The following is a 12,628-nucleotide window of genomic DNA, read 5'->3' as shown; positions in this document are numbered from 1 at the left end:
TAGCATATTTTTCTTTGATGTCTAATACCTGTTTGTCTTCATCCTTGCTCCCCTTTCTCTTTTTTTTGATTAATTTATTTCCTTCTTAAATTTAAACTCTGTGTTAGTCTCAATGGAAGTGTTTTACTTTATTGATTGTTCCGTCTTGTTATGTAGCACATTCAGCAATAAAAAAAGCTTTTTTTTCTTTTTCAATGAAAGAAAACACAATAACAACAAAGACAATGCAAAATCACATAAAATCCTTAAATAACAGCACAACTCTGTGAAAATAAAACACAAATTATAAGAAAAATTATACATCCGGTTCTTCTAGTTTAAATGTCTTCAATAAACCATTCTTCCACTTTCTTATTTTTGATTTACAGTAAATCCAAAATTCTTTCTGTAAAACAGAAAACAATGGCTTTGTCAAGGAGTTTCTGACACACAAGGGGAATCATGCTTTTGGAAATCATGGGGAAAAAATCAAATGATGAGATTAAAAAAGTGAAAATGATTACACAAATTACACAAAACATACGTCGCAACTGACATACTAAATTTAAATTATGACACGAAGATTCAAAATTGTTAAATAAAAAAAGACAAACTGGTAGGCTGAAGCTACAGAGGTAAACAACAACGGTACATTCAAAATTGATTTACTAGGTCGAAATTTGACTTAAAAAGACACAATTATGACATACAGTATCTCGTTGGTAGGATTAAGGTGGTGTAACTTGTGTCATTGTGAGTTTCTAGTGTTTTATTTAGCTATTATTCTAGATTCGATTGATAGATTTGTTTGGTATTTCTCACATTATAAAAAAAGAGGCATTCACGACGCCTTACATCGATTAGCGGCAATTTCCATGGAGACCTCATCCTTCCGCTTCTCCTGGACTGTGGTTGGTGAAACTCGCTGTCAGTCAAACGCGCGCGCATCTGATTGGCCAGCCGTGAGCGGATGTTTTCACGGCGGTGGTTTCCGGCAAACGCTCGTGAGTGCGAGAGAAACGCGTCTGATTTTCTGCGGGAACAAACGACAGAGACATCAGGTATAAATCTACAGACTTCGCGCGGTTTATCGGTTATTTACACGCGTGTCCAATGGTACTGTTTAGTATTGCATTATACGAGTGTGTTTAAACGAAACCCGTTATGTAGATGCTGCCGGACGAGCGAGAACCAGCCGTGATCGCAGAAGTAGCGTTACGTCTCAGAGACGTCTATTCGACGTCTGCATTACATCTGCAAGAAGAGTGTCCTCGCCCGCTTCCTGTTAGATGTGGACATTAGAAGTCTTTAAGATGTTGATGATTTATAATGTATAAAGCTGATGTTTTACACGCAGATGACCCGATCTTTAGCAGATCATAACACCAGAGGCCATCATCGCTGATACTCGATTAATATTAGTTATAGCAGTTATGATTATGATGATTACCGGTATATAAAGAGATCATTGACATTTTCTTACTAAAGATACATGGTGCATCATGATAACGGTAACGACAGCGGTGGTGATGTGATGTGATGATGTAATATGATGATGTGATGATGATGTGATGATGATGATGTGATGTGATGATGTAATATGATGATGTAATATGATGATGTGACGTCTGTTTCAGAGATGATCGAGGTGGTGTGTAACGACCGGTTGGGGAAGAAGGTTCGAGTCAAATGCAAGTATCCTTTGAAACGCTGTGTGTGTGTGTGTGTGAGTGAGTGTGTGTGAGATGGTGTTATTGGTCTTAAGAGTGTGTGTCAGTCAGGAGGACACGATCGGGGACCTGAAGAAGCTGTGTGTGTGTGTGTGATGGTGTTATTGGTCTTAAGTGTGTGTGTCAGTCAGGAGGACACGATCGGGGACCTGAAGAAGCTGATCGCGGCTCAGACGGGAACACGCTGGGACAAGATCGTGCTGAAGAAATGGTGAGAACATCGAGCGTCACGTGTGGAGAATTAAAGCAGTCAGACGTGATTATAACGATGTGTGTGTGTGTGTGTGTGCAGGTACACCATATTCAAGGACCACGTGTCTCTGGGAGACTGTATCCTTCACACACGTCACTGTGTTTGGTCAGTTCATCTGGTCCTCAGGGTCAGGGTTCATCAGTGTGACTGACCTCTACGGGCAGCGCGGTCGGGTGACACTCTATTTTACACGTTACACGGACGTACCGTAGTAATAACAGTAAATTTAGTATAACGCTAGGATAACGCTAGTATAACGCTAGTATAACGCTAGTATATAGGGCATTGAGTAATGATACAGGCAGAAGCCATCTTTGAAAAACAGTCTCTATCAGTCGATCTCCGAAACGCCGATCCAAATGCGCCGGACCATATGAGATTCTACACAGTTCAGCGCATTTGGATCGGTCCCTTCAGTCAGTCGTGTAGTGTCTTCTGAGAACACAACACCTTCACATGTGTGTGTTTAATGTAACCTTCTCACTTTAAACACTTCTAACAGTATAACAGCAATTATATGTGGTTTATTAGAAATGATTAAATCTGCTGTTTCGTGTTTATCCTCGAGGGATTTAGTAAGTGATTATTAGTAAGTGATTATTAGTAAGTGATTATTAGTAAGAGATTATTAGTAAGTGATTATTAGTAAGTGATTATTAGTGAGAGATTATTAGTAAGTGATTATTAGTAAGAGATTATTAGTGAGAGATTATTAGTAAGAGATTATTAGTGAGAGATTATTAGTAAGTGATTATTAGTAAGTGATTATTAGTGAGAGATTATTAGTGAGAGATTATTAGTGAGTGATTATTAGTGAGAGATTATTAGTGAGAGATTATTAGTGAGAGATTATTAGTAAGTGATTATTAGTAAGTGATTATTAGTAAGTGATTATTAGTAAGTGATTATTAGTGAGAGATTATTAGTGAGAGATTATTAGTGAGAGATTATTAGTAAGTGATTATTAGTAAGTGATTATTAGTGAGAGATTATTAGTGAGAGATTATTAGTGAGAGATTATTAGTAAGTGATTATTAGTAAGTGATTATTAGTGAGAGATTATTAGTGAGAGATTATTAGTGAGTGATTATTAGTGAGAGATTATTAGTGAGAGATTATTAGTGAGAGATTATTAGTAAGTGATTATTAGTAAGTGATTATTAGTAAGTGATTATTAGTAAGTGATTATTAGTGAGAGATTATTAGTGAGAGATTATTAGTGAGAGATTATTAGTAAGTGATTATTAGTGAGAGATTATTAGTGAGAGATTATTAGTGAGAGATTATTAGTAAGTGATTATTAGTAAGTGATTATTAGTAAGAGATTATTAGTAAGAGATTATTAGTAAGTGATTATTAGTGAGAGATTATTAGTAAGTGATTATTAGTGAGAGATTATTAGTGAGAGATTATTAGTGAGAGATTATTAGTAAGTGATTATTAGTGAGAGATTATTAGTGAGAGATTATTAGTGAGAGATTATTAGTAAGTGATTATTAGTAAGTGATTATTAGTAAGTGATTATTAGTAAGTGATTATTAGTAAGTGATTATTAGTGAGAGATTATTAGTGAGAGATTATTAGTGAGAGATTATTAGTAAGTGATTATTAGTGAGAGATTATTAGTGAGAGATTATTAGTGAGAGATTATTAGTAAGTGATTATTAGTAAGTGATTATTAGTAAGAGATTATTAGTAAGAGATTATTAGTGAGAGATTATTAGTAAGTGATTATTAGTGAGAGATTATTAGTGAGAGATTATTAGTGAGAGATTATTAGTAAGTGATTATTAGTAAGTGATTATTAGTAAGAGATTATTAGTGAGAGATTATTAGTAAGAGATTATTAGTAAGTGATTATTAGTAAGTGATTATTAGTAAGAGATTATTAGTGAGAGATTATTAGTGAGAGATTATTAGTAAGAGATTATTAGTGAGAGATTATTAGTAAGTGATTATTAGTAAGAGATTATTAGTGAGAGATTATTAGTAAGTGATTATTAGTAAGAGATTATTAGTGAGAGATTATTAGTAAGTGATTATTAGTGAGAGATTATTAGTGAGAGATTATTAGTAAGAGATTATTAGTGAGAGATTATTAGTGAGAGATTATTAGTAAGTGATTATTAGTAAGTGATTATTAGTAAGAGATTATTAGTGAGAGATTATTAGTAAGAGATTATTAGTAAGAGATTATTAGTGAGAGATTATTAGTAAGAGATTATTAGTAAGTGATTATTAGTAAGTGATTATTAGTAAGAGATTATTAGTGAGAGATTATTAGTAAGAGATTATTAGTGAGAGATTATTAGTAAGTGATTATTAGTAAGAGATTATTAGTGAGAGATTATTAGTAAGTGATTATTAGTAAGAGATTATTAGTGAGAGATTATTAGTAAGTGATTATTAGTAAGAGATTATTAGTGAGAGATTATTAGTAAGTGATTATTAGTGAGAGATTATTAGTGAGAGATTATTAGTAAGTGATTATTAGTGAGAGATTATTAGTGAGAGATTATTAGTAAGAGATTATTAGTGAGAGATTATTAGTGAGAGATTATTAGTGAGAGATTATTAGTAAGTGATTATTAGTGAGAGATTATTAGTAAGTGATTATTAGTGAGAGATTATTAGTAAGTGATTATTAGTGAGAGATTATTAGTGAGAGATTATTAGTGAGAGATTATTAGTAAGTGATTATTAGTGAGAGATTATTAGTGAGAGATTATTAGTAAGAGATTATTAGTAAGAGATTATTAGTAAGTGATTATTAGTGAGAGATTATTAGTAAGTGATTATTAGTGAGAGATTATTAGTGAGAGATTATTAGTAAGAGATTATTAGTGAGAGATTATTAGTAAGAGATTATTAGTAAGAGATTATTAGTAAGAGATTATTAGTAAGAGATTATTAGTAAGTGATTATTAGTAAGAGATTATTAGTGAGAGATTATTAGTAAGTGATTATTAGTAAGTGATTATTAGTAAGAGATTATTAGTAAGTGATTATTAGTAAGTGATTATTAGTAAGTGATTATTAGTAAGTGATTATTAGTAAGAGATTATTAGTAAGTGATTATTAGTAAGAGATTATTAGTAAGTGATTATTAGTAAGAGATTATTAGGAAATATGTTATTATGTTATTAATATGTTATTAACATATTAGTAAGTGATTATTAGTAAGTGATTATTAGTAAGTGATTATTAGTAAGTGATTATTAGTAAGTGATTATTAGTGATTATTAGTAAGTGATTATTAGTAAGTGATTATTAGTAAGTGATTATTAGTAAGAGATTATTAGTGAGAGATTAGCGACGCTGTCTACAGAGAGTTATGATCAGTGTTAGTCTTCATCTACAGCACTGGTGACGATGTGATGTCCTGTGTATTATTAATGTGTACAATATTATCAGATTCAGCATTAAAACATAAACTGATATTACTCTCATGATTACAGAGTCTTTAGAAAACAATGTTAAACTCTATACATTCAGGTGTCTCTATTGTGTTCTCTATCAATACATATTATAATAATTTGGTTAAATTAAATATTTCATATATTATACAGATGCAGCGTTCAACTTTAAAGGGGTCATGACATGGTTTATTTTATTATTATGTTCCCTTAGGTGCAATTATAGTATTACTATAGTTTTTTTTTACAAAAAACTTTTAAAATGTAGTGATTTGACCTTTCCCTGTTTCTCATCCTCTGATTCAAACAGTCTGTTTTGGGGGTGTTTCCCCTTTAAGAGTTCAGTGTTAACGCCCACTGTTATGATTGGCTAACGTCAGTGCCTATGCATCAATTATTAACGCCCCCAGCCAGAACATTTGCGGATTCGGCGTATTTAAAAAGTAGTTTAAAGTTTTAAATACATTACTTACAGTTTGCGTCGTCGTTGTTGAGCCCAGAATAGTCGGCACGGACTTATCTTTGAGCAACAGTCATCCTTCAAATGTACAGAACAAACGCTTAAATTAACACTGCCGTGACTGAGACGTCCGCAAAAAATAAAGTGCATCCATTTTTCCCTGACGACTGGATCTTTCTGCAGCGTATTCAAAGATGTTGTTTGTCCACAGCCAGGAACAGCACATCTGCGGCATCGTAACTTCCCTGTACACAGACCCACTCGCTGTCCGGCGACTGAACACTTGTGAGGCGCGCGGCGCGCGGGATTATTAGTAAGATTATTAGCAATGATACGAAATGAGCGTAGTTGTCTTGCGCTTTAAGCGTAGTTGTCTTGCGCTGGAGGCGGTCGTATGCAAACGCTGGTACGTCACTTCGCTCCGTGACGTCACTTCTTACCATGGATCCAGAACGAGCTGTATTTAGAGCTTGATTAAATAAATGATTCGGTTATAATGGGGAGGACGTCTTAAGCTATGAAACTTGCAGGACGTTTTAATGGTACAAAGACCTCTTATATACCAAAAGATCAAGGCAAATTTGGTTTCTCATGTCATGACCCCTTTAATAATGTTAGTAAATGTTGAAATGAACTAAGATTAATGAAAGCTGTAGAAATTATAGTCTTCTAAAGTCATCAAATGAAACCATATTGTAAAGTGTTATGATATATAATATTATATAATATGTGAGTCTGATATTGATGTTTTGTGTGTGTGTGAAATATTCAGTCTGTCCATTATATGTGAAATCATTCATTTCTTTGACTCTGATCATCAGATGAAATCCACGACGGCATGAACCTCGAGCTGTATTACCAGTAGAACACACACACACACACACACACACACACACATGCACACACGCACACACACACACACACGCACACACACGTCTCGACGCATCAGGATATCTGTTCAGTTGAATTGTTTTGATATTGTTTGGAAATAAAACTCATATTTATGTATGGTCATGTCTCAGTGTGTGTTTAATAGAGTCTGAAGGGAACAGGTTATGTTACATCATCAACGCCTCGTGAACACACAGTCCATCTCCCGAATCATCATCACGAGCTGTTCCTGGAGTACGAGCGTCCGTCCTTCAGCTCGTCTGTGGTGGACTCACGAGGTGCGGTCACGAAGCTGTTGAGTGGTCAGCAGGAATCTGAGGCTTGTGATTGGTCAGCAGTAATCTGAATGCTCCTCCTCCACGTAATTAGCAGGAAACAAGCCCACCTGTAGAGGAACACTGATGTTAATCACACACACACACACACACACACACACAGAGAACACGTTCCCTCGGGTCTGACCGTTTGTGAGTCTGAAGGTGTTTTACTCCCTCCGGTCCGCTAGTGTTATTCCGCCAACTCTTCGTGGCCTATGCGCACACGCTGGCTTGAGTTACGCTAGCTATGCGCATTGACACGAAGTGTTTCCCGCGTGAGGTACTGTGTGTTGTACGTTCATGCGCACAAAACTGTAACAATGTAAAGGTGACACGGTGTAACCTTGCTCTCACGTGAAATGTGTCCCGCATTAAAGGTGCAGTGTGTAATATTGAGGAGGATCTGTTGACAGAAATGCAATATCATATACATAATGTGTTCAGTGGAGTATAAAGACCTTACTTCATGAACCGTTGTGTGTTTATTAGCTTAGAATGGGGCATTTCTCTCTACACACACCGCGGGTCTCCTGACACGACGTGTTTCTACGGTGGCCCTGAACGGACAAATGAGTGTGTTTAATGCAGTGCTGGCACTAAAACTCTGAAAACTTGATTATTTCCTCTATATTTTGAAGGGGCGGTCAAAATCCCTTGTCTCTTCAGTCAGTTATATATATATTTCATTCCATATCCTTTTGAATGCTTACATTACTTTTATACAAATCAATAATCAAATATATATATGCATTATCACATAATCATTTCTATATTCTTTTGTGCTTGTGAAATTATATTTTTCTCTAGAGAGCAATGCCATTTCTCTGCCTTTCTTCCTGAGGAGCTATGTTTTGGCTAACTGATAATACGAAGCTCAAGCACTCTTCGGCCTTGGCGATGTTATTTGGTGGTGTTCTGTGTGTGTGTGTTTGACTTTCTACGTAGGTATTAGGGACACAACGCTCAGCCTCATCGGCGCTCTCTAACCTGCGAGGTTAACGCTGACCTAAATCTAAGGATTGGCGACAGCTATCCTGACTAATGGCGATAGGCACCTTTTATCTGCTCACATGTGTGAAATTGTTTATGGTCTTATATTCTCTTAGCCAATCAGATGTATGATGATGCTATGCTTGCCCTTGCAAAATGGTATAATTGGTGTATGATTTTGTGTAAGGTAGAGTTGGCTTGCGACCTCCTCGTGAGACTTTGACGCTCGCTCTACCGATGAAACTGCAAACTATTCTTCAGTAAATTTTTATCTTTTTGATTGAACTTCACGACTCCTGGTCATCTTTTCTACATATCTGGTCTCGGGTCTTATAACTGTTAACCCCCTAACAATTTCAACTATATTGTCATGATCCACGATACATATTGTTGCACTTTTGTTTTGCGATATATTGTGACACAGATGATATTTGAGAATATAATTAAGTAACTTTCTGTTTAATAATGAATAATTATGTGTATGATTCCGCATGTTCGGTTGGTGTCGGTGATCAACGAGAAGCCCAGCATCCTCCACTCGCTCGAGATCAGATCTGAAGCGGTCACCACAGGCTCATTCTGACTCTTATCTCACACTCATGACTTTATTGTGAGTTATATCTTATGATTCTGTTTTTGTTTTCTCAGAATTGTGAGATATAAATTATGAATTGCTGAAGATTTTCAGAGAATTACTGAACTGAGAGTTTAATTTGGTGCTTAACCACCATCATGTGACTTCAGGAGACATCATCGTGATGTGTCTGTTCAGATAGTGTTGAGTATTTTTAAATCTATATTCTATAAATCTAATATTTTTTTAAACCTTATGATGTTTTTATTGTTTCTTTGTTTTGTGCAATTGCCTATTACAACATGTGCAGCACATTGGACAACCTCGGTTAGGATAAATGGTGCAATATAAAAAAATAAAAAAATAATAAATAAAAAAATAACTGTAATGGTAACTATAACTAACGATAACGGCAACTAAAACGTTTAATAACTGTAATGGTAACAATATCAGTAACAATGGTAACATGTAACAGAGAGGATAACAGTAACAATAACCATGAAGTTTTGATAAGCACTAAGTCCACAGCACAGCTATAGCAATACTGACACAGAGACACATTAATGTAAGAATCACTTTCAGAATTATGTTTTTCCAGCTGATGAACAATACAAATATTGACAGCCAATCAGAATCCATCCTGCTTTAAAGAGCTCGAGAATTTAAAGAGACAGACGACAAAACTTCAGCGCGCTAATGATAAACAGAATGATATTTTATTGATTTTAATATATTTAAAAAACCTTTGTGAGATTAAAAATCTTATTTATATCTTATAAAGTTAAGAAGTGAAAAAGAAACTGCCTCGTGATATCAGATTTCTGTGTGTGTGCCACTGAAGTGTGTGTGTGTGTGTGTGTGTGAGTGTCGTACCCTGCCGTACACCTCTCCTCTCCACCAGCCGTTGTGAGCTTTCTTAGAGATGATTTTGACGGTGTCTCCCTCTCGCAGAGAGAGTTCAGTGCGGTCCCGCGCGGAGAAATCGTAGCGCACTTTGGCGGTGCCGTGGTAGCGCTCGCTCGGCCCTGCGGACACACACACACACACACACACACACACACACACACACACACACACACACACACACACACACACACACACACACACACACACACACACAGATGAGCAGAGTGTTTCAGTGTTAGCGCTCACAGCAGTAGGGCTCGTACCTGTGTGTGTGTGTGTGTGTGTGTGTGTGTGTGTGTGTGTGTGTGTGTGTGTGTGTGTGTGTGTGTGTGTGTGAGTGAAGGTTGTGTTTCAGTGTTAGCGCTCCCAGCAGTAGCGGCTCGTACCTGTGTGTGTGTGTGTGAGTGAAGGATGTGTTTCAGTGTTAGCGCTCGCAGCAGTAGCGGCTCGTACCTGTGCTGTGTGTGTTGCTGGGCACTGGCGCTACGCTCTGCTCCGGCTGCTTGTACGGCGTCTGAAGTCTGGAGTCCACGTCTTTAAAACACTCTCTCAGGGAGTTCTCCTGATAGTACTGCACCAGCTCCTGCCACACACACACACACACACACACACACACTGCCTTCATCAACACACATCATCAACTCACCCTCGTGTCATTACAAACCTGTGTGACCCGCTACACAGAGAACCATAACTATAATTATAAAGATATTTAATCGTTCTAACTCTAACAGTCCACACCACAACTATTACAATAACTGTAAGGATGTCTGTAACACTAACTAATAATATCTGTAGCGGTAACAATAACTGTAACGGTAACAATAACTGTAACTGTAACAATAACTGTGGCGGTAACAATAACTGTAACGGTAACAATAACTGTAACGGTAACAATAACTGTAACGGTAACAATAACTGTAACACTAACTAATAATAACTGTAACGGTAACAATAACTGTAACGGTAACAATAACTGTAACACTAACTAATAATAACTGTAACGGTAACAATAACTGTAGCGGTAACAATAACTATAGCGGTAACAATAACTGTAACGGTAACAATAACTGTAACGGTAACAATAACTGTAACGGTAACAATAACTGTAACGGTAACAATAACTGTAGCGGTAACAATAACTGTAACGGTAACAATAACTGTAGCGGTAACAATAACTGTAGCGGTAACAATAACTGTAACAGTAACAATAACTGTAGCGGTAACAATAACTGTAACGGTAACAATAACTGTAACGGTAACAATATCTGTAAAGGTAACAATAACTGTAACGGTAACAATAACTGTAACGGTAACAATATCTGTAAAGGTAACAATAACTGTAACGGTAACAATAACTGTAACGGTAACAATATCTGTAAAGGTAACAATAACTGTAACGGTAACAATAACTGTAGCGGTAACAATAACTGTAACAGTAACAATAACTGTAGCGGTAACAATAACTGTAACGGTAACAATAACTGTAACGGTAACAATATCTGTAAAGGTAACAATAACTGTAACGGTAACAATAACTGTAACAGTAACAATAACTGTAGCGGTAACAATAACTGTAACGGTAACAATAACTGTAGCGGTAACAATAACTGTAACAGTAACAATAACTGTAGCGGTAACAATAACTGTAACGGTAACAATAACTGTAACGGTAACAATATCTGTAAAGGTAACAATAACTGTAACGGTAACAATAACTGTAACGGTAACAATATCTGTAAAGGTAACAATAACTGTAACGGTAACAATAACTGTAACGGTAACAATAACTGTAACGGTAACAATAACTGTAACACTAACTAATAATAACTGTAACGGTAACAATAACTGTAACGGTAACAATATCTGTAACGGTAACAATAACTGTAGCGGTAACAATATCTGTAACGGTAACAATAACTGTAACACTAACTAATAATAACTGTAACGGTAACAATAACTGTAACGGTAACAATATCTGTAACGGTAACAATAACTGTAACGGTAACAATAACTGTAAGGGTAACAATAACTGTAAGGGTAACAATAACTGTAACACTAACTAATAATAACTGTAACGGTAACAATAACTGTAAGGGTAACAATAACTGTAACGGTAACAATAACTGTAACACTAACTAATAATAACTGTAACGGTAACAATAACTGTAACGGTAACAATATCTGTAACGGTAACAATAACTGTAGCGGTAACAATAACTGTAACGGTAACAATAACTAAGGGTAACAATAACTGTAAGGGTAACAATAACTGTAGCGGTAACAATAACTGTAACGGTAACAATAACTGTAAGGGTAACAATAACTGTAGCGGTAACAATAACTGTAACGGTAACAATAACTGTAACGGTAACAATAACTGTAGCGGTAACAATAACTGTAGCGGTAACAATAACTGTAACGGTAACAATAACTGTAGCGGTAACAATAACTGTAGCGGTAACAATAACTGTAAGGGTAACAATAACTGTAACGGTAACAATAACTGTAGCGGTAACAATAACTGTAACGGTAACAATAACTGTAGCGGTAACAATAACTGTAACGGTAACAATAACTGTAGCGGTAACAATAACTGTAGCGGTAACAATAACTGTAACGGTAACAATAACTGTAGCGGTAACAATAACTGTAACGGTAACAATATCTGTAACGGTAACAATAACTGTAGCGGTAACAATAATTTGTTAACAATAATTTGTTACCGTTAACAATAATTTGTTAACGGTAACAATATCTGTAGCGGTAACAATAACTGTAACGGTAACAATATCTGTAACGGTAACAATATCTGTAGCGGTAACAATAACTGTAGCGGTAACAATAACTGTAACGGTAACAATAACTGTAACGGTAACAATAACTGTAGCGGTAACAATAACTGTAACGGTAACAATAACTGTAACGGTAACAATATCTGTAGCGGTAACAATAACTGTAGCGGTAACAATAACTGTAACGGTAACAATAACTGTAACGGTAACAATATCTGTAACGGTAACAATATCTGTAACGGTAACAATAACTGTAACGGTAACAATAACTGTAACGGTAACAATAACTGTAACGGTAACAATATCTGTAACGGTAA

At 35.7% G+C, this 12,628-nt stretch overlaps 2 protein-coding genes across 3 annotated transcripts in view; one reads left to right on the top strand and one right to left on the bottom strand.

The window, feature by feature from the left end:
* The first annotated feature begins 924 nt into the window (after positions 1–924).
* Positions 925–6,848, top strand: ubl5 (ubiquitin like 5). Its single transcript, XM_079617013.1, has 5 exons — positions 925–1,040; positions 1,617–1,674; positions 1,837–1,920; positions 2,002–2,039; positions 6,660–6,848. Exons 1-5 carry the CDS (start codon positions 950–952, stop codon positions 6,701–6,703), a joined length of 315 nt encoding a protein of 104 aa, XP_079473139.1. The 5' UTR covers positions 925–949; the 3' UTR covers positions 6,704–6,848.
* The window catches only part of vav1 (vav guanine nucleotide exchange factor 1), a 26,521-nt gene continuing 20,734 nt past the window's right edge, over positions 6,842–12,628 (bottom strand). For both annotated transcript variants that reach the window (XM_079617010.1, XM_079617011.1), the window contains 3 exons: positions 9,970–10,099; positions 9,484–9,635; positions 6,842–7,114 (listed from right to left, as the gene is read on the bottom strand). In XM_079617010.1, coding sequence (XP_079473136.1) covers positions 7,061–7,114; positions 9,484–9,635; positions 9,970–10,099 — 336 coding nt within the window. In that variant the 3' untranslated portion in view covers positions 6,842–7,060. The remainder of the gene's footprint in view (positions 7,115–9,483; positions 9,636–9,969; positions 10,100–12,628) is intronic.

The sequence above is a fragment of the Phoxinus phoxinus genome (assembly GCF_949152265.1).
Source record: "Phoxinus phoxinus genome assembly, chromosome: 6".
Classification (NCBI taxonomy): domain Eukaryota; kingdom Metazoa; phylum Chordata; class Actinopteri; order Cypriniformes; family Leuciscidae; genus Phoxinus; species Phoxinus phoxinus.
This window is presented reverse-complemented; position numbering and strand designations above follow the sequence as displayed.

Excerpts from the sequence above, each read along its gene's own strand:
- ubl5 (XM_079617013.1), top strand. The coding sequence starts at position 950 with ATGTTTTCACGGCGGTGGTTTCCGGCAAACGCTCGTGAGTGCGAGAGA. Across the intron at positions 1,041-1,616 it reads ACAAACGACAGAGACATCAG|AGATGATCGAGGTGGTGTGT; the intron begins GTATAAATCTAC and ends CGTCTGTTTCAG. Across the intron at positions 1,921-2,001 it reads AAGATCGTGCTGAAGAAATG|GTACACCATATTCAAGGACC; the intron begins GTGAGAACATCG and ends GTGTGTGTGCAG.